This window comes from Anthonomus grandis, chromosome 1 (genome assembly GCF_022605725.1).
Source record: "Anthonomus grandis grandis chromosome 1, icAntGran1.3, whole genome shotgun sequence".
NCBI lineage: Eukaryota > Metazoa > Arthropoda > Insecta > Coleoptera > Curculionidae > Anthonomus > Anthonomus grandis.
The window spans coordinates 16,622,573-16,645,045 of NC_065546.1; the positions used below are offsets into that span (position 1 = coordinate 16,622,573).

Genomic DNA, 22,473 nt, shown 5'->3' on the forward strand with positions numbered 1-22,473 from the left:
AAGTATCTTTAGCCAAAGCTAAATAATTTATTTTCTCCCAGCTGCCGGTCTTGTAGTAAAACGATTTGGCAGAATCCGTTCCTAAAAACACAATTTTTTTTCACGAAAAAAAAAGCAAAATTAAGTTTTACCAGCGAAGAATGTGGCTTCTTTTACTTCTGGTGTGCTGTACATATAGCAATATTGCCACTCACTTACACAAGTTATTATATCAAGGCCATCATAATCAAGAATCTTTCTAGGTTTAGAATTAAATTCATCTAAAAGAGTACTTTTTTTTTAATTAAAAGAATTAAAAATTAATAAAATTTTGTACCGTATTTTAATCCTCTAACTTTAGTCACTATCCTACGGGGTGTGTCAATTTCATCTGATTTTTTCCTGCTATCCGGAATGACCCAATATTGAAGACACGCGCTGCGTAAAAGATCTTGCCTCGTTTCTATTAATGAGGGGTTTCGACAAAACAACGTCAACTTTTTTAGTGCTATGATTTGTTTCTTTGCTAAACTGCATAAAGTTCAAAATTCAGTATGTGATAAGGATAATCTTATAAAGATATTATGATATGATAAATAACAAGATTGCGGACAATTCAGTAAAAGAAAAGACCAGGATCCACAGAGGAACACGGCAATGGGGTTCTTGCATAGGTCAACTTTTTAAATTATATATACTTAATAAGATAAACAAAAATCAAATAATCCTAAATTCATCATCCTTAATTCCAAGTAGAACATAAATGAAATAATCTAAATCGCTTCTGAAATTCAAATTTCCACGAGTTACGTTTGTTAGTTGAAAACACCGTTTTCAACCACCAGAAACTACATTAGATGATATTATGTATGATGATATTAAACCGTTTTCTACAGAAATATTTTTTTAGTTGCTATTTATGTTTAAAACCTATAATAAGAAAGCTAATAAAAAAGATAACCTAATATATTTTTGTATTATTTATTTAAAAAAAATCCTGTCCACCTCTGGCTTGGACTTTCAACTCCTTTCAAGTTTCGTTCCTATGGAACTGAGTCAAAATCGAATAGAATTAATGATCTGTATTACTGAAAAAAATTTTTTAAATGCGGAAAGGCCAGATATAACCATTTCAGTAAGTCCAAAACGCTATTAAGATAGCAAAAAGCGCTGTGCCCAGACAACATACCAGTAGAAATTCTCAGTCATGCAAGAAGATTGTCTTATAACACTAACACAGTACGTTAGTAAAATATACAACATCGGAAGTGTTCCAGATGAATGGTTAATATCTACTTTTGTCCCTCTGACTAAAAAGCCCAATGCACAATCATGTCAAGATTTTAGAATGTCAAAAAACTAGTAATGAGTCACGTGCTGAAAGTGTTCCTCAAAATCATTCATCCACATATCTACAACAAATGTGAATCGAACATCACTGAGACTCTGTTCTCTGTATTCAGTTTTCCTAATGGCCTTAAAACACGTGAGGCACTCCTTACAGTACAAGTGCTCTTTTAGTGTTGCAGGTATGTTGTAATTTCAACGTATACGCATGTTTTGTGGACCACACTAAAGCATTCGACAGTTCGAAGTTGAAGAGTTCGATATTGATGTCAACACCATAAAATGATGGAATCATTTGAGCGAGTGGAAATCAACGCCAAGGATAAGCGGATCATCAGCAAACTTTATTGTGGATAGAAGGCAATCGTGCAGTTGGATGAATGGAACTCTGAACCTTTTGAAATTCGTCGTGGAGAAATACAGGGAAATAGGGGGGGTTATTTGGGTTAGCAAAATTCTAATACCATTTACAGAACTGATCGTCAATAATGAGGACGTCGAAAGGGTTCAGTTTGAAGTTGAAAAAAGGAATAATAAATTGCTACATCTACCCGGTACTCCTATATAAAGTGGAGAGCTGGACAGTTTTTAAGGCTATGGTGAAACGAATTGAGGCCTTCAAGATGTGGGTTTCCAGAAGAATTCTGAAGATACCTTGGACCGACTATGTATAACAAATAATGAAGTACTAAACAGAATGAAGTGCCAATCGCAACTCTTACTCACAATTAAAACAGGAAAACTTGAATACTTAGGACACGTAATGAGAAATAAAAATAAATATCGTCTCCTACAGAACACCATACAGGGCAAAGTAGAAGAAAAGAGAGAGAGAAAAATTCCTGGTTGGCAAATCTTCGCAAATGGTATGGTGCAACCTCCACTGAACTGAATGATGATCGCCAACATTCGAAATCGGATTGGGCATGAGTAGAAGAAGAGAACAAAAGTTTAAAGACCTTATTTAGAGTCTCGTAAATGTTTTCTTTTATTTTAACTTTACTAACATAAAAATATATACAGTGACCGCCTAAAATTCCGCATAAATTCGATAAAAATTGGAGACATGATTTTTTGAGAAAACGGACCCGTCGATTTTTATTTTAAGTTGCGCATTATTTCACATAAATTTTTGTATACAGGGTGGAACAAAAAAATGTATGACGTCATCGGTCATTTTTTTAAATGGAATGCTATATTTTTTATTGCATTTATGAAATATAGGCGAAATTCCAAGCAAGCTTCGTATAACACACCTTATCTCAAAACTCAACTGTTTCAGAAATATTTACATTTAACCAACAAGAAAGCAAGTAAGTACGTCTATTTACAAATTAAGATAAAATGGAGGATAAAATGTTATAAACTGTGAAAACTCTTATTAATATATCAAGTGTTCAAACTGATCCCCATTTACTTCTTGGCAGAAAGCAAGACGGTTTACAAACTCATGTAAAACACTATCAATTATTTCGGGTGATATACGTCTAATTTCATATCTAATTCTATTTTTCAAATCTTCTACGTTGTTTGGCTTCTCAATATAAACTTTACTTTTCAGGTACCCCCATAGAAAATAGTCGCAGAGATTTAGTCTGGTGACCTGGCCGGCTACTGTATTGGCCCTCTTCGTCCTATCCATCTTCCTGGGAACACTTTATCCAAGTAATTACGGACATCTCGAAAGAAATGTGGCGGTGCGCCGTCTTGCTGAAACCACAAATTATCTGTTGAGACAGCAGGGTCTTGTTCGTCTGGGTATAGGGCAGCCAAAGCAGGGATATGATCTTCTTAAAGAAAATTTAAATAGCGTTGTCCTGTTAAGTTTTCTTCGAAAAAGTATGGCCCTATTACTTTATTTTCCACGATACCAGCCCAAACATTAATAGATTTACGGTACTGTGTATGAGCCTCAGTTACCCAGTGTGGATTTGACACTAACCAGTACCGATAATTTTGCCGATTTACGACACCGTTTAAACAAAAAGTTGCTTCATCCGAAAACAAAACTCATAACACAAACTGACGAGACGGAGAGCAGAACGTTTAATTTTGTTTCTTCAGAAATTTTTGGACGACCTAATCTTGGCAAATCCCTAACATGACCTGCAGTTATGAATTTGTGCTCTATTCTACTAACTGTTGACTGAGAAATAGGATGGTTTTTTTGGTTTTTGATGTTTTTTTGGACTGTTTATTTGGCATTAAACAGTTCACTTACTTCTTTTTGCGTGCGCACTTGATCCCCGTTCCCTAGCATCATCAAAATTTCAATTCGTTGGGTTTCCGTTAAATTAGCCATAATTTATTCTGATAAAAACTACTAATTTTCGAACTGACAGTGACATTCGAAAATGGAGATTCTTTACAAGTGCAACCATGGAAATAGAAACAATTGGCAGTGTTTATAACATTATTTTTATCCTCGATTTTACCTTAATTTGTAAATAGACGTACTTATTTGTTCTCTTGTTATTTAAGTGTAAATATTTCGAAAACAATTGAGTTTTCAGATAAGGTGTGTTATACGAAACTTGCTTAGAATTTCGCCAATATTTCATAAATTCAATAAAAAATATAGCATTCCATTTAAAAAAACTGACCGATGACGTCATATCTTTTTTTTTGTTCCACCCTGTATACAAACATTTATGTGAAATAATGCGCAACTTAAAATAAAAATCGACGGGTCCGAGCGTTTTCTCAAAAAATCAGGTCTCTAATTTTTATCGAATTTATGCGGAACTTTAGGCGGTCACTGTATAACATACTACATATAACATACTACATTACTAAAATTGGGTCTATACTTGCATCTTAAGGATGATTTCAAAACAAATATCATTTAGCCCTATTATGAGGATAGTATTAGTTTTTGAGTTATTACATCTTATAGCATTTATCCCAAAGTAATCTAAAATAGTTTTAGTTTCTATAAACATAGGTTTGTAGAACCCAGGTAGTATCCAAAATTTGGAAAAATGTATAGGTAGCGCCATTGTACGGTCCTTAACCCTAGAACGCACGCGCTTGTGTAAATTATACCCATGCCTTTTTTTTGGTCCGTATCTTTGTGAAAGGCGCGAATATCCGCCCCCACCTATAGTACCTTCCTAAAATAGATTATTCGTCAGTTTCGTTTCGGTGACCGTCGCTGCCGGACGCTTAAAATTTTTTTGTCTGCTATTGTTTTTGGCTGGGTAAAATTTACCCACAGCGCGAGCGGTTACGTTCCAGTTTTTAAGTGTTTTGTTGCCAACAGGTAAGTGTTATTTTTTTATTATTTAGGTGATGTCTGCATTGACATATTTTTTGCAGGCATAATATTATTCTAACAAATGGATAAAATTAACTAAGGATTAACTGAAGATCAGTTGCTAAAATGGTACGACGAGTTAGAAAGGTGACTAAGGCGAAGATATTCTAGGAGGTCAGGAAACAGATGAAGAAGATGATCTACACATTAGTGATCACGACTCGGCTTCAGAGGCGGATCCTTTTGAAGAAAATGAAGCAATAATGAACATACCTGATGATATATCCCTTTCCAATTTTGTGCGGAACTATGTCGGACGTGACGGAACTAAATGGAATAGAGATCGACCAAGTCAAAATGTGCGGACGCCTAAACACAATAAGGTAACTGATCGACACAAACCAGGAGTACGTCCTGAAGCGAAGCATGCAAAGACGCCTCTAGAATCTCTTAGTCTTTTTTTATCTAATGATTTGCTTCAAAAAATTCTAGATTACTTCAACGTTTACATTGATAAAATTAAACGCCAGTACTCACGTGAACGAGATGCTTTGCATACAAATTTACATGAAATAAAAGCCGTTATCGGGCTTTTGTACCTGGCTGGAGTTGCTAAGTCGTCACATGTCAACATATACGATTTATGGGCAACTGATGGTATGGGTTTGGATATATTTCCTGCTGTGATGTCGATATCTCGATTTAAATTTTTGATCAGATGTCTGCGTTTCGACAATATTTTGGATCGCCAAGAGCGAAAATTAGAAGACAAATTAGCTCCAGTTCGTGACATGTTTGAAGATTTTTTCCAAAAATGTAAATACATGTACACCGTATCAGAGAATGTGACAACAGACGAAATGTTAGAAGCCTTCCGTGGGCGATGTGGGTTTCGGCAATATATCAAAAATAAACCGGCCCGTTACGGAATAAAAATTTTTGCCATGGTTGATTCAAAAAACTTTTATACATCTAATTTGGAAATATATGCAGGTAAACAGCCTCCAGGACCATACTATCTTGATAATTCGGCATTTGAAGTAGTGAAGAGGTTGGTTTTTCCCATTTTAGGTACAGGACGTAACGGGACCATGGATAATTGGTTCACTAGCGTTCCTTTATCCGAAGAGTTAATGAAAAACCATAACCTTGCCATGGTAGGTACAATAAGAAAAAATAAAAGAGAAATACCAGTTGAATTTTGCTCTAAAAAGAAGAAGTCTGAAATTCCTTGTAATACGTTTGGTTTCAAAAATTATATAACTTTGGTTTCGCATACATCACCAAAAGGAAAATTGGTTTTCTCTCGAACATTTACTCTCGACAATGCGCCATGATGATGCTATAGATCTCGAAACTAAGTAAAAATTAAAACCTGAAATTATTGTCTTGTTGTAACAAAAGGCGCTGTTGATGTTGTAGATGAAATGAAAGGATCCTACAATGTTTCCCGAAAAACCAATCGTTGGCTAAATATAGCCGCAATAAATGCGCAAGTAATTTATGCAGAAAATGTGCGCAATACTGTGGTAAGAAGAAAGTTTCTGAAGGAATTGGGGCTTTCTTTTTGTCAAGAACACATGAAAAACAGAGCAGCAATCACTACGTTGCCAAGAGACTTACTCCAAAAAATAAGGAAATATGCTGGAATTGAAACCATGGATAAGCATGTTCAAATAGCAACTGGTATCAGAGGAAGATGTGCCATCTGTACAAACAAAAAAAAGTTTTGTCGAGAGCATCAATACTGTTTTTGTGAAAATTGTGCAAAAAAAAATGTTTCTTAGATTATAAGTTGAAAATTTAACGTATCTAAAATTTAACTTTACGCTAATATTAAAGTTTTTTGTGTATTAAGTTAGTTCTATTTACTTGTATTACCTGAAGGTTTAATAAATATTTGAAAAACCTCTTTGTTTAAATATGGGTAAATTTTACCCATCCCGCGCTTTTGCGTCTGAAAACTAGCGCGACCTCTGTAGGGTTAAATAAATCTCAAAATAAATAGTTTTATACTTGAATTATTATATGTTAAAAAAAAACTGTATTTCACGGAAAACATTAAAAAAAAATTATGTATTACTTAACCTAGTTCATTTTAAGTGTTTAAAAAGAATAAACAGCTATAAAGAATAAAGTGCTGAAAACACGCACTATTTTGAATAACATGACTTTTTCAGCTTAAGGAGACAAATCTTTTACCGTTGGCGTATATTGACATTTATATCATAAGTACGGTTGCCAAGAGCTAATACCGAAAAGTAAAAATTGTTTTATAAGGAATGGAAGAATGGAATAATATACAGAGTATTCTAACCGAAAAGTTAAAACTGTCAAAATATTTACCTGTATGTCGCCCAACTATACTGCCTTGCCAAATTTTTCTATAATGCACCAATATGGTTTCCGAAGTATAAAAAAAATATAAACACTCATAATTTTTATTTTTAATAATTCTATTCTATTATTTCGTTTTTTAGCTTATTGTGTGGCTTTAAATTTTTGCAAGCCTAATCTGTTAAAAAATATACTGACCTTATCGTATTGAAGTACATATTTAAGAATGTCGAAACGTGAATTATTTATTTTGTTAATCATTTATTTATTTTTTAAATTTTATGAAAATAAAAACATAAAAGCATATTCAAATAACTACATGTATAAGCTCTCGCCGATCTATTTCAAACTATAACTTTCTTCTTGTTGGATTCTTAAACACTCGAATAAAAGTTTTGGCTTGTGCCCCTTCACCTGGTACAAATAATGATGATTGAGAAACTAATAATAGTGTGAATCTTTTTGATTGCATATCTATCAAAGGCACCTGAATTTTTGTGAAAAAACTACGATTACCAACACAATATTATGCTAGCAACAAAAATATCGATTAACTAACGAGTGATTCAAATTCAAATTCTTTATACAAGAACCCTATTATGCCTATTTTATATTTTATTATCGTTCATTCTAGAGAAAAAATAAAGTTTGCTACAAGTGCCTAAAATGATACTTAAGGTTATTGAAATTAAATAAACTTTGTACTTCTCGGGTAACTCAGATTTACAGATGAACAGAACTGCTCTTTTTTGGACGATTACAACCATTTGATTGAGATAACTTTTTAAATTGTCCCAAAAAGCAATTAAAAACGCGGATTTAAGGAAAGTGTTTGTCTTAAAATCGACCTTACCTTTTATTACTTTCAAAAATATAATCGAAAAATCTCTTATCCTTCTGGATTACCTCAATGGGTACTAATTCTAATATATCTATATTGGGCATATTGCGCATTTCCCACAGCTTCTCTGCTACTGTCCAAAGATAATCTTTTATAATGCTCGTTTGATGAGTAAATCTTAAATTACTACAGACAAAATACCTTTCAGAATTCGCAGGTCGAGACGAATTTGGTTTTATTATCCCAACTAAAAAGTTAATAACTTTAAACATGTAACTTGTTCAATATTTAAGGCCTTACCTTTCTCGAAACATAAATGCACAAGGTATAGTAGCCCGACGCTAAACGGTGTGAATAAATCAAAAAGTTTCGTCACAAAACAGCCGTGTTCTCTAAGTACATTCGGAGCCAGCAAACATTGACATAAGTAAATATTCTTTGACAATATTTCTTGTAAGTTTTCTTGCTTCTCCACGCAGAAACCCTAAAAAAATTATAAATTGGGAACTTTCCTACACATACAAAATTATTAACAATTAATATTTACCCCATCTGACATCATAAAATGCAGCCCTTTGCCCTCTGACTCATGTTTAACCTTTTCTATAAAATTTCTTAAATTTTCTGGGTTACATACATTTCCAGTGCCGTCTTTACCATATAAAGGTTGAAAAGTTACTCCTGAGGCACATGAAGAGTTTGAAACTAGTAAAAAATATAATTTAGTAAAATAATAGGCAATAAATCCAGTTTTAGGAGAAATTGTATATTTATTACGATTTTAAAATCATAATGATACATTAAAACGAGGTGAACTACAATAGATACAAAGGCATGAAGAAAATAGGCGAGCAAAGAAAACTGAAAATTATAATGATTTGCTGTTTACGTCTTTTTTTAATACCTATATTATGTCTAAAATATTAATACCGTATGTATGTAAAATATCAACTGAATCTGGTATATACAGGGTGTTTCAAAACTATGGGATCAAACTTCTGGGAGTTGTTCAGTGCAACAGAAGAATCCAATTGAGTATAGGAACCCATGTCCGGAAATGCGTCACTACGCCACTACGGCCCTAAGACGCGTTAAAATTTATAAAAAACATTAATTACCTAAATAGGATCTGCTGCATTTATTTTTACCTTTTGTACATGATACCATAACAACAATTGTTTAAAATAAACGCTTATCAATGTCAATTCTAGTTATCGTAATCTAGTTTATCAGGCTATAATAGTATATAATAGTCTTCCAGTAGTCATTAAGAACATGGACTCGGTTGAAAAATTCACAGCGAAACTTTTAAGTCATATATTAGAATAGTTTTTTTTTCGTTTTGCTTGGTTGCTATAAATATACTTAAAGAAAAATATCTAAAATTACACTTATTGTAGGTATTTAATTGGATTTAATTGGATTTATAAGGGTAGTGATGTAATTGACATCATCAGTGATTTTGATTTGTTTTATTTTCTTTTTTTTGAGAGGTTTATAGTATATTTAATATATCTGTATATATGGTTAAGGTTGTTGTACACTCTGAACGTTACATATCCTTGGTACCAGTGCATTGGCACTGTTTTAAGGATTTTGGTTTTGTAAAGATATGATTGTATTATGTTTGAAAATAAAGAAATTTGTAGAAAAAAAATGTCAATGTCATGTTTAAAAATTTTATAGCTTACAATTTTTAAACATTTTTTGCTAATGGAAAACTTTACCAATCAAGAATTGGCGGATATGCATTTGGCATACGGAGCAACAAACTGCAATGCACGAGCAGCATCGCGGTTGTATCATGAACGTTATCCCGAATGACAGCATCCTGGATACAAAAAGTTTATTGCGGTTGATCGGCGGCTCGCTGAGACAGGCATGTTTAAGACCAAGATGCATGATAGTGGTGTTGCTCGAACCGTAAGAACGGTCGAATTTGAAGAAGAGATGCTTCAGCGAGTTGCCGATGAACCATCAAATAGCACACGTGACATCGCTAAAAATATGAATACGAGTAACGCTTCTGTCTGGCGGGTACTACACGAGCAACAACTTACGACAACGACACAACAACAACCATCCTTATCACTTCCAGAAACTTCAAGGTATGACTGCAGCCGATTATCATCCTAGAGTTCAATTTTGTCGGTGGCTTCTGCATCACATCATTGCACAATCAAATTTTTTACGATATATTTTGTGGACCGATGAAGCCTCTTTCACAAGAGACGGTATTTTTAATAGTAGGAATAGCCATGTTTAGGACGAAGAAAATCCTTATGCAATTTTTCCAAGAAAACATCAGAATCGTTGGTCTGTCAACCTATGGGCAGGCATTGTTGATGATTATTTAATTGGGCCATGCCTTCTACCGAAACGGTTAACAGGACCTATTTATCTGCGTTTCTTGGAGGAAGTTCTCCCAGAACTCCTTGAAAATATTCCACTAAACGTTAGACAACAAATGTGGTTTCAGCATGATGGAGTGCCGGCTCACTTTGCTGTACAAGTACGCGAGTATTTGGCTCAGCGGTTTGGGCACCGTTGGATTGCCAGAGGTGGAGCAGTTTCTTGGCCTCCTAGGTCACCCGATTTAACGTCGCTCGATTTTTTCTTGTGGGGACATGTAAAGTCTTTAGTCTACGAAACTCCAGTAGAATCAGAGCCAGACTTAATTGGACGAATAACAGCAGCATTTGAAATCATTCAAAACGAGGAGCAAATTTTTAGTGTAGTCCGCTGAAATCATGTGCGGCGTTTAAATCGGTGTATTGAGGTTGGAGGAAGACATTTTGAACAATAGTTGTGATGGTATCATATACAAAAGGTAAAAATAAATGAATCAGATCTTATTTAGGTAATTATTATTTTTTCTAAATTTAAACGCGTCTTAGGGCCGTAGTGGCGTAGTAACACATTTCCGGACATGAGTTCCTATACTCAAATGGATTCAACTGTTGCACTGAACAACCACTAGAAGTTTGATCTCATAGTTCTGAAACACCCTGTACATTAGCTTATTTGGGTTTGGAAAAGTAAAACTTACTGATTAAAAAATTACTAACAAGGAAAAAAAAAAGGGTCTTAAACTGCATAATAAGATTTTAGAAGTAACAAGAAAATATGTGCCGTAAGAACCTGCTCTGTTTACAGTAAGTTGAACTTTTAAAACTCAAATGTAAACGGGATTTTGGTACTGGAGTGAGGAAATCAGGTTGTAGTGAAGTGTTATATTGTAAATACCATACTCTCTACTATAGCACTTATAGTAGATAGTAGGGTAGAAGCAAACACAGGTATTGTATACCTATAGGTGCATTAAAAGGGAAACATGGTAATTTTTTTTTTTGGAAATAAACATAAAATTTGAATTTGAAGAATCTCATTATTTGCTAATGATATCTGGCATATTATACATAACTCAAAATTTCTATATGTATGTGCAGATAATCTATAGATCCTAACCATAGTAATCTTAACGCATTGCCTTTCCCTCCAAAATGGTGTGCTCATAATCACTTGATGACTTGATGATAAATGTTAAAAAAAAGAAGCACTCTTTTTGTAACACATTACAAATTAAAATAAAATTGTCACAATGATTTCAGTTTCAAAATGGATATTTTGGGAGTGCTAATAAACCAAGAGCTAATTTTCAATAAACATTAATATTATTAATTTTAACTGGAAACAAGAACTTTCAAGAAGATTTCTTAAACAACTCAAATCTGAGATGACAAAAATATGTATTATAACAAGGTTATTAAATTTATTCCACAAATCTAAAAAAATATTAGTAGCTTATGGTATTTTTTTTCATATACTTATTAAATAACTTTGCAGAAATAGATACTTACCTTTAAAATCATTTTCGCCTTTTAGAGTTAAACCAAAACCCTTATAGAGCCATTTTTTCCTCCATAAAATATACTCCGTGAATCCGCCAGGCCCAGCACACACATCTGCAAAAAAAATTGGAGGCTCGTCTGAGCCAAAAGCTTCCTACGAAGGTAACACAAAAATAATTTTAAAAAAGACAACAAAACAAATACAGGCATTAATAATTACATTTTTTTCCATAGTAGTAAACATAAAATCACAGGCTGCATCTATGTTAGCCATTTTAAGTGCTGCTCTGTTCATAAAAAACACCGACTTAATGGTCTCATAAGGATTTGCCCTTGCCCTTGCTTTGTATAACTCATTCAAGTCGATCTCATCAAAAATACCCTAAAAATCTTCAAAATGAGTTATGTATTTACATAACTGTTAGTATGATTTCTACCTTTGCCTTAAAAACTTCTTTTATAATATCACTTTCACAAAAGTAGTCATTTTCTATGACATTATGATTAGGAACATCCTCTTTGATCCAACCTTCAAAATTCTCTTTTTGAAAATTTGGGATATCTTCACTATTAATTTTAAGCCATTTTATCTTTTCTTCGACTACAATGGTTTCTTGATCAAAATCCCAAGTCTCTGATGTTTTATCTAAGCCTTTAATTTTCAGACCGAGTCCTCGTTTGCCTAAATTTGCATTTACTTCGATTGCTTCTGTAATGCCTTGACTATGTTTGCCTAACCCTGAACCCTCTTTGTAGCCCATTGATTGCTAAAATTTTTTGTTGATGCTACTAACATTTAAATAATTTAACGGGACAAAACTACACTTTCTTTGGACTTTCCAAATTCAAAGAATTAAATGATACAAAAGGATATAAATAGCATAAATATATTTATACAGTGCGGCTCCTAATTATCCCTCCCCCTCTTATCTTTTGAATGAGTTTATATAAAAATGTGAAATTTGGCATGCATCATAAGCAACCTGAATATTACTTTTTGGTCCCAAGCTCATTTTACAAAACTTCAAAATGGCGGCGGGACATTTGAATGGCAGCCTTTCAAAATAAGGTTTTGAAAGGCTGCCATTCAAATTCAAATTTCAAATGGCAGTCTTTCAAAATCTTATTTTTCACATTTTTATTTTCTTTACTACACCTATTCAGGTGTAATGTGTTTGTCGGTGTGTTGTTCTATTTAATTTTTAAAAATTAAGAGCCGCACTGAATAGTTGCCGTCAACAATAATTTATTTTGCGGTTTATTTTATCCTGAAAAATGCCACTGGCGGAGTCTTTGAGCATAATGCGAGCCCAGACAAAATATTGGTGGAGGCAAGAAATAAGGTATAAAATTTAATGACTCATTTGTCATAGAGAAGGCATACATACCATCATCCGTAGCCCTTTTTCAGATTCTCCCATAGGACCTGGTTCTTTGTAAGGCTTATTTGGAGTTCTAACACTGTGAGCATGGCACATTTTATCCCTCCATGAAGGCTTGGATGTTTCAAACTTATCAGTATGAAAACCATTCTGAATGGATCCTATTAGTAAATAAGTTTTAATATTCTAAAAATAAGCAATAAGATAATTTAGACTAAAACAGCCCTTGGGATAAAAATAAGAACATTTTCAGATCAAAAGTTTGATAAAACCTTCATATTTGTAGTAGGTCAGGACTTTTACCTTATTAGATGAAAATCATTTTAATGCTTAGAAAATCAGAAGAAAGAAATTAAAAGTACCAATATTAAAAAAAATCCACTACGTTTTTTACATTCTAAACATTATTTAAGGTGTATATTTAGGCAAAATTAAAATTGTTGAATAGAAGTCCTTATTTTGTAGGAGGATGTGTATATAAATATTAGAAAATGGGGAAGTCTTTATCTCCCAGAAAAATACATGTAGGTCATTTAGTTAAATGTATTACGCATTTCGGCTGTGTAAACAGCCATCATCAGATACAGAACATTACAAAAAACATAATATACGTTCAACAAATAAAACTCATTTAACTAAATGACCTACATGCAATTTTCTTGGAGATAAAGACCTCCCCATTTTGTAAAAATTAAAATTTGTAAATAGTGTCAACACAGTCTTTAGGTTTAGAATACTAAAGAAACGACCATTATGAATAAAAAATAATGAAAATATGACTAATAAATACTTTTACTTTTTATTTTTATTGTGGGCTACAGGTATTATATACACATCAAAATGGTCTAAGGAACACTTAGAAAAATAGTTTTTTTCGCCTTATAAATTTTTATATATTTATATTTTCATACGGAATATATACGGAATATAAATTCTAATGCAATATCGCATTTTCTGTGGTTCCAACCGAACAATTGTGATTTAGTTTTTTTTCCAATAAAAATGGAAAGACGACATTTAACTCGAGAGGAAATGCTAAGAGCAGTCGGAATGCTTGAGGCAGGAACAAGTCAAAGAGACGTTGCAAGAGCTTTGGATACATCTCCCAGTGTAATTAACCGTTTGTGGACAAGATATAGAGAGACAAATGATGTTAGAGAACGGCATCAAGGCCCGTCGCGAGTTACCACACCTGTCCAAGACCGTTTTATAACTTTGTAAGCTCAAAGAAATCCCACGGTAACAGCCTCTGTTTTGGTTCAGCAGCTCTCACGAGTGCATAACGTCGAGGTTTCAGGTCAAACTATTAGAAACCGTTTGCATGAGAGAGGACTTCATGCCAGAAGACCCCTAAGGGTTCCTCGGTTAACTTTAGGAAATCGAGGTGCAAGATTAACGTGGTGCCAAGAACATGTTAATTGGAATCAAGAAAGATGGGCCACAGTTCTTTTTACGGATTAGTCTCAATTTTCATTTTATCCTGATTCTGGTAGAATTCGTGTCTGGAGAGAGGAAGGAAATGAAAGTCGTTTGCGTCATGCCCGGGAAGTAGTAAGGCAACGTGGTGGATCACTAATGTTTTGGGGTGGCATTAGACTTGACGGAAAAACGAACCTCATTTTTGTGGAAAATACAATGACTGGAATAAGTTATAGGGATAATATACTACTGCCTGTAATTGTTCCATATTTACGCGAAATGGGCCCAAATTCGTTGTTGCAACAAGAAAATGCCCCACCACATCGAGCACGGCTTGTACGAATCGCTATTGAGGAAAATCAAATCAATCTTCTACCCTGGCCCTCTACCTCACCGGACCTTAATCCAATTGAGCATGTTTGGGATTGGTTAAAAAGGCAACTTCTTCAACGATTTGACTTTTTTCAAAGCGCTCTGGAGCTTCGTCTTGCTGTGACACGTGTTTGGGAGGAGATTATCCCCAAGAATTAATTAATAATTTAATTTTAAGTATGCCTAGGCAATGCCAAAGTGTTATTAATAATAGAGGTGGACCATCTGGCTACTAGTTTAATTTGTATTTGGTAAATTTTTATTTTTATAATTTTTTTAACAAACGGTAATAAATGGGATTTTGTTCTTTATGGGCCCTAAATTATGAATAAATTATAATCTACAAAAAAAAGTTAATAATTATATTGTTATTGTATTCGAATAATGTAAAAAAATTGCAATAATTAACTTTTTTCCAATCTTCTCAAAAATATTAACATATTTGTATGTGTTCCCTAGACCATTTTGATGCGTATATTTTAAAGACCATTACAGTATTTTTTTTAGATGGTTTTGGTTTATATCTGTTAACTATGATTAAAAAAAGTGATAACAATATTAGGATAAGTTATAATTTTGAAGTTATTAACAACTTTTGCATAAAATATGGTTTCCATTTTCTTTTTGCTAACAAGATTTCTCAAAATCCTAGAAACTCAGTCAGAATTTTTAATTTTTAAGGTTTTTGTCAAGACCACTGATGAAACTGACAAAATTCAATGACTGCATGGCTTAAACTTAAACCACATAGTCTAGATATTTGCGACTTGTGTATTAAAGAAACTGATTTCCATGGTATTTGGTGGATCAATGTTTCAATCAAAATTTGGTTGTTAATATATTCCTCCTTCGATGGAACCCCTCGTTTATGAAAAACACTGCCAAAATGTGTCCAAAGCCTAACTTTTACTTTGTGGTTATATAGTGATGACTGTTAGGGTCCATGTCCCGGCAATATATTAAATGGCAAAGAAGCTCTTGTTGCGGAGACACGAGCGCGTCAATAATCACGATTTAGTTCTAGATTTCTGCTTTTCTACCTTGACTATAGCCTTTTTAGAACTGTAGTCTTAGACATAATCCTTGCACTTCCTTACTTTTGTATATATCCTTACTTTAATTACTAATTATCTGTTAAACTATTACTGTTTAATAAATAATTATTAATCGAAGTTGGTTATGACATGTTTTTTGGACACTTTGATGCTAACTCTGCCATATCCATTCTTGAGGTGGTTGCTACCTGTTTCTCATCTGTATTATAATGTATATTATGTATATCATCATATATCATATAATGTATATTATAATACAGATGAGAAATAAGATAGATAATATACATATATTTTAATGTATGCTGCAATTATAATTTGTATTTATTTATCAATGGAATCTATTTACATTGTAATTATAGAAAATATATAATAAATTACATCTAAGCTTGTGAAAAATATCACACTATATAAAAACTCCATCTCATATCACTTAAAATCACAGTAAGCAATAAATGCATCCTTTTTATTGGTAAAAAAAATTGCTGAAGCAGCCAATAAAAATTTAAAACTATTAAAAAAAGTCTCCACACTAGTTAAAATAATACAAATTCAAAATTACATAAACCACAATAACATAAGGTGGATATCAAAAAATGTTTCTTAAATCTCTTTTAACGCTTGTAAGCTTAGAGTCAAAAAAATTTATCTGATCAGCCAAACTTATTAGCCTTAAAAACCAATGGGCTCATTGACGCCATAGCTAGTCTGATGGAATAGAACAAAAAAACTTTCGCTTCATCTATTTTCAGACGGTATCTTTAGTATAACCAGAGCCAACAATTGAGAGAAGTCAATGACAGCATTGACAACCCTATGCAAGAAACATGTCAATTAGGGTTCTCCTTGTTTCCCAAAAATGTAAATTCAGACTTAATCTAACCCACTCATATTCATATTCCTCACTTGAAAGCTACAATTCTTGAAAATTTATTCTGCGCTCTCTCTATTTGATGGACCTAACAGACAGAAAGACCATACAACAGAAGGAGACCATACAACAGAACAGTATTCCAAAATGGGATGTACTAGAGAACAGTATAACCTCCTAAATGTAAATAATGAAAAATGGGTCGAAGACCTTTGGATAAATCCCAATACCTTCATTGCCTTTAAAGTAATTTGGTTTATGTGATTAGAAAATGTAATCTTAGAATCTATTGGGTCTCAATTTTAACATTAAGTGGAGACATCATCCACAGAGTATACAAAGCCAATCAGATTTCTTTGTCTTGAAAATGTGAAAAGCAACTTCTGTCTCCCCAGAAAGAAACCCTCCCACTTTCACCTCTTGGGTTCTACCTGTTATACAATCATATCCAGGAGAGAAAAGGGTCTAAAACCCCGAAAGCATTAAGTTTGCCAAGAAGCACTCCATGTATGACCTGGTCAAATGTGTTAGCAAAGACTGCATAGACCAAATCAACCTGAGAGCCCCTTTCTAAGCTGTTCAAAATGAAATTAACAAATAAAAGCAAGTTCGATTCAGTAGATCTACTTTTAATAAAGCCAAACTGCTCTGGATAAATAAGATTTCGAAAAGACCAAGGAAGTTTTTAACTGACTAAGAAGTTGAGTAATTTAGGTATCTCTGACTGATTACAAACTGCTCGGTAGTTAGTAGCTTCCTCCCTGGGACCAGACTTAAATATTGGTTTTAAAAAGCTCCTCTTCCAAAAAGTTGGAAAACAACCTGTGTCCAGAGATTTGTTGAATATCTGAGAGATGGGTGGGATTAGTACACACAGTAATTTATCAACTGATCATGACTAGGCACATAAATTTAACTTATCTGTCTGGAAATTAGTCCCAACAATGTCACTCACTCCAGTGACTCTACTACTCTTTACTTCCACTGATTTTTATTTAATCATTGAAATGTATAGGTTGTCAAGAAATTTAAAGTTATAACATCTGTCCAATCTTTAAATCTGGTATCAAAAACTTACTGTCAAATTACCATCCTATAAACATTTTATCTTCTATTTCAAAACGTTTCATGTAGAAGAAGTTTCCAGCACTCAAGATTAGATGGACCCAACTATGGTTGGGTCTATGTCCTGGCTAGATTCTTAAAAGAATGCAGTCACTCTCTTTATCACCAATGCACCTGATTTTTATTTAATCATTGAAATGCGGAAAGTTGCCAAGATATTGAAAGTTATAACATATTTCTCCAATCTTTAAATCTGGTATTAAATATTTTAAAACTTTTCATGTAGAAGCAGATTTGACAAATATTTTTTGCAGGATCTATTATCAGTATAAGCTAGGTTAACTAGGTATCTCTGGTCCTTTATTATTTTGGCTTGATTCTTAATTGGCCAATCGCGAACAGCAAGTTAAAATAGTGAACCCCCATTTTTAAAACCTCAGGTGTTCCCCAGGGTTCACACCTTGACTCACTTCTCTTTAATTTATTTTTCAAGGATAATGGTCTTTGTGCTCTTTGCTGATGAACTGAAGGTATATGGACAAATTGTCTCTCCAAATAATATTGTTGCTCTGCAGAGAAATTGATAAAATTTCATCCTGATGTCTTATCAAATTTAGCAGACAAAGCCACCATCAATCAAGCTTTGCAGCTATTCAATCAACAATGCCATCTTATTGATTAATTGCATCATTTTTCCAATCAATTATCTCTAAAACAATTGGTGTTCTAGGTTTTGTGAAGAGAGCATTTAACAACTTTATAGATATTCCTGCTTTAAAATGTTTATATATTTCTTGGATTTTCACTTTATGAAGTACAAAAAGTCAATTAATTAAAGTACTTAATGGCATATATATTGACTTGGGTTGTATCAAATAGACAGGTTGCGCTTCCTTAGTGTAGATTGTTTACTTTTCCTAGATACTGGAGGTATTAGACTTGATTACATAAATTGGTTGTTCGCTCCTATTAGAGAATCCTTACATTTATTTTCCTCTCTCTTTTCTTCAGTTTTCTGGGAACCCTAACCTAAAGAAGCCAAAAAACAGAAAAACAGTTGGCAGGTAACACCTTTACTTCTTCTGCTGCCCGTCTTATAGAATATTCCAATACCTTATACTGGTATCATAAAAAAGAATAGTAGATGCTCATAGTAATATGACATGTGTTTTCATTTTAAAGTGCTTAATGAAATACTTGAGTTGAAGTTGTATCCAACAGGGAGATTTGCCCTCTCTCTTTTCTTTGGTTTTCTGTCCTATTCTAAAGAAGCAGAAAAGCTTGCTGCTTCCTGCCTTACTTTCTTATAAAGATCCTTTTATTATAAGGAGATTTGAATGTTAGGTGCTTTTTCAATTTATGTACCAGAAATCTTTATCATCTGCATATTCCTTTCTGCAAAACAAATTATCATATGCACAATATCAGCAACAGCTTGATATTGGTATTTATTTTCATTAATTTTTTGTTATTGGGCTGACACTATACTGGGTATTTCTATTGCAAACCTCTTTGCACCCCTTTCTTATTATTTAACTTTGCATTTAACAAGAATACTAATCAGTTACTTATTATATTGGGTATTATTTTAGAAATTTTTATCTCACATACTCAAAAATTGAAAAGAAGAAGAAAATAGACTTATTCACTTACAGACTTATTTAAAAAAAATATGAACTCAAATCCATAATAATACTGTTCGATATACTAAATTTAATTTAAGTTCAATTCTAGTTTGTCAAACTATTAATAAACCATCAAATCATATAAAAAAAGTATTTAAAGTATTTTGGAATTAGGAACAAATGTTGATGATACTACATAGCTGAAAATTTACAAAATAAATATATTTTATTTTTAATTTAATTTAATTTTACTTTAATTACCTTGATAACGGTAGTAGATATAACTACCAGGACATTTGTTCAAACTAGGTATTTTTAAAAAACCGTAGGTCTTCTTGTTATTTTTATAATTTTTTTTAAATTTTAATATTCACAACAAAGGTAGGTAGGATATTGAAAAGAAGAAAGGAGCTCACAGATTAATAGATTGAACCTCACCCCCTAGGTATATAAAAAAATCTATTATAACTCAAGTAAATTATTGTATTTAAAACTTATTGAACTTAAATTAAATTAAGTATATTGAATTACATCATTACAGATTTGAGTTCATATTTCTTTTAAATAGTTGAATAAGTCTATTTTCTTCTTCTTTTCAATTTTTGAGTGTGTGAGATAAAAATTTCTAAATTGATTTTTGCTATAAGTGACATAATACCCAATATAATAAGTAACTCATTAGGAATTCATCACAGCAATACAGATTTTACAAGAATACTAATGCTTCTAATGCTTCAGATAGTTTTGACACCTCATATTAATTTAACATCAATTAGAGGTCCCTTAGTGCTACTACAAATTGAAATGGCATTCACTAAACTGGATAACAGGAGGGTAGCAGATCCCAATATCCAAGCAGGCTTTTAAAATAGGCTAAAATAGGCTTTTTCATATTTCCTATCTCTCCCCAACAGAGGATACAAACTTGTTTATTTTTAGCAACTATATCATTAAATTTTTTGGAGACGATAATGAAATATATGCAATATACATGGACTTTAGTAAAGCCTTTGATAAGGTCAACCATAATATTCTTCTTTTATATTTTAGACCCTGGCATCAGTTGATACCTTTTACTTTGGATTAAGCCTTATCTGACTGAAAAAGAGCAGTGGATTAAGCAGGTTTTTGTCCAAGACTTTTTTGAAAACTTCAGTTCTTCAGAACTAGTGATATCTTCTCTTAAATTCTCTGTAACAATTCTAAATGGTATCATTAGAAGTCCAGAATGACTGTACCTTCTTCAAGTTATTTACTAAATACTTCTATTAATTAAATAGCTTTTACAGTGAATAGATTTGTGGAAGATTTTCATATTTCTTTAATTGAATTTAGAGCTTCAGCTAGGACAGGTATTTTGGAATAGTACCCTAGCCCTACTCTTTAGATAAGCCTAGAAAAGTATGGCTTATTAGTATTATAGTTGTTACTTAACATTACTGTTAGTTATTAATATGTAGGTACTTGAAATATTATATACATTGAAATATTACATACATATGGAGGATACTAATTTATTTTGCACTAATTTAAATAAATTTTAAAAATCTCAGAGTTTAATTCTTTATTTAGCTTATACATTACATCATATTACTGAAAATGATTTTTAGTGAATGTTGATAAATAAGGCATAATTCAACTAACTTAAGCAATTTTTTATTACCTTTGTATATTTATTAAAATGAAAATATGCATTATGACACAACTAATAAAAATAAACAATTGCATATCACAACATACAGATACAATAAACAAAATATGAATTGTTTTTTTTGGGAAATAAACAGAAAGATGTCCTCACATCAGACACAGATATAATTTAATAGATGGATAAAGACACAGTTTAATAAAGACAATGAGACCTGTGAGGTAAAAATATAACCTGCTGCAAGAAGAAAAATAGCCAAATTTATATTGAATATAAATGGTAGAATTGTAATATAGTACTATTGAAAATGCAGTCTGGAATGAACATGTTACACCCAAAGAAATTGGTTGTTGTACTTAATAATAATAGGAAAAATAACGACTTTTACCGTTTTTATGCTTCTCCTGCTGCATATTTTTGCAATTTAACACACACCTAGTTAAAATAGAGTATTGGACATCATACCTAATCTATAATTAAGTTTTTATTTTTGTGGAATATATAAGTGAAAAAACTTAGATAAAATGGAAAAAAATTAAAATTGCATTAATATCGATAATAACAGGATAGTTTATGATAATTAAATGCATTGTTCGTTATAGGTTATAAAATAGCTGAGTAAGTAAAATACTATTTTTCAAACATAAACATTTTTAAAGATAAACAAAATATCAGATTATGTCTGTCTCTCTTTCTTCATGGCCTACTAGCGAATATAGCTTCACGTGGTGATCACAGGGCCTTGAAACTACTTGAAAGCTTGAGCGATTTACGGAACAGGAACACTAAAAAGCTTCTACTCCTCGACATTTAGATGGCGCTAAGACTAAGGCCGCTTTCAGATGGGTCGGTATGGCAGCGGTACAACAGCCGTGCGGTAGACATTCGGTATGCAGAGCAAATGTCGCTTCTATATAACCAAATGTTTGATTTCACACGAGTCGACGCAACAAGATTTCGGCACGACATGCTTTCTACATGCTGCTTATCTGCAAGTTTTTAGGCGGCAAATGGTTTATACCGCATGTATGTTTGATTGTTTACGTTTGTGTTTGGAAGTTGAAAATGTTGAACGAGATAAATTTAGTACGAGAAATAGAAAAATATGAGTGTCTCTATAACTAGAAAATCGCAAAATATTCGCGGAAATATATTACTGATAAAGCATGGGAAAGAGTGGCAAAAAAAACAAACCTCTCAGGTAATAAACATGTTTTATATTAGTCTTATAAACAATAGGTATACTGCCATGGGATGCTACCATTTGGCTTGGTAAAATAATTTGCTAAATAATTACGAATAGTAGCTCCAGAAGATGCAGGGTTTATGCGAATAATCTCTTCTAGCAAATTATAGTTTTAAACTGCGATATTCAGTCGATGTTCGGATGTTGGTGTCGAATACCACGTCCCGTCTTTAATTCGTATA

The 22,473-nt window shown here is 32.7% G+C and overlaps 1 protein-coding gene across 4 annotated transcripts in view; it reads right to left on the reverse strand.

The window, feature by feature from the left end:
- LOC126745002 (cap-specific mRNA (nucleoside-2'-O-)-methyltransferase 1) overlaps positions 1-21,724 on the reverse strand; it is a 45,926-nt gene extending 24,202 nt beyond the window's left edge. For 2 of the 4 annotated variants that reach the window (XR_007663409.1, XM_050452655.1), the window contains exons 1-11: positions 21,434-21,724; positions 13,000-13,154; positions 12,049-12,378; positions 11,832-11,993; positions 11,621-11,765; positions 8,308-8,465; positions 8,061-8,244; positions 7,773-8,007; positions 317-510; positions 132-260; positions 1-81 (exon numbers count right to left, since the gene is read on the reverse strand). The exon at positions 1-81 is cut by the window's left edge and continues 2 nt beyond it. Coding sequence is in view for 3 of the 4 variants with exons in the window: in XM_050452655.1 (XP_050308612.1) it covers positions 1-81; positions 132-260; positions 317-510; positions 7,773-8,007; positions 8,061-8,244; positions 8,308-8,465; positions 11,621-11,765; positions 11,832-11,993; positions 12,049-12,378; positions 13,000-13,154; positions 21,434-21,458 (1,798 nt within the window). In the remaining variant the exon portion in view is untranslated. Of the gene's footprint in view, positions 82-131; positions 261-316; positions 511-7,772; positions 8,008-8,060; positions 8,245-8,307; positions 8,466-11,620; positions 11,766-11,831; positions 11,994-12,048; positions 12,398-12,999; positions 13,155-21,433 lie in introns of those variants that run through there. The other 2 variants (XM_050452641.1, XM_050452664.1) reach the window with 2 other exon arrangements.
- Between the last annotated feature and the right edge of the window lie 749 nt (positions 21,725-22,473).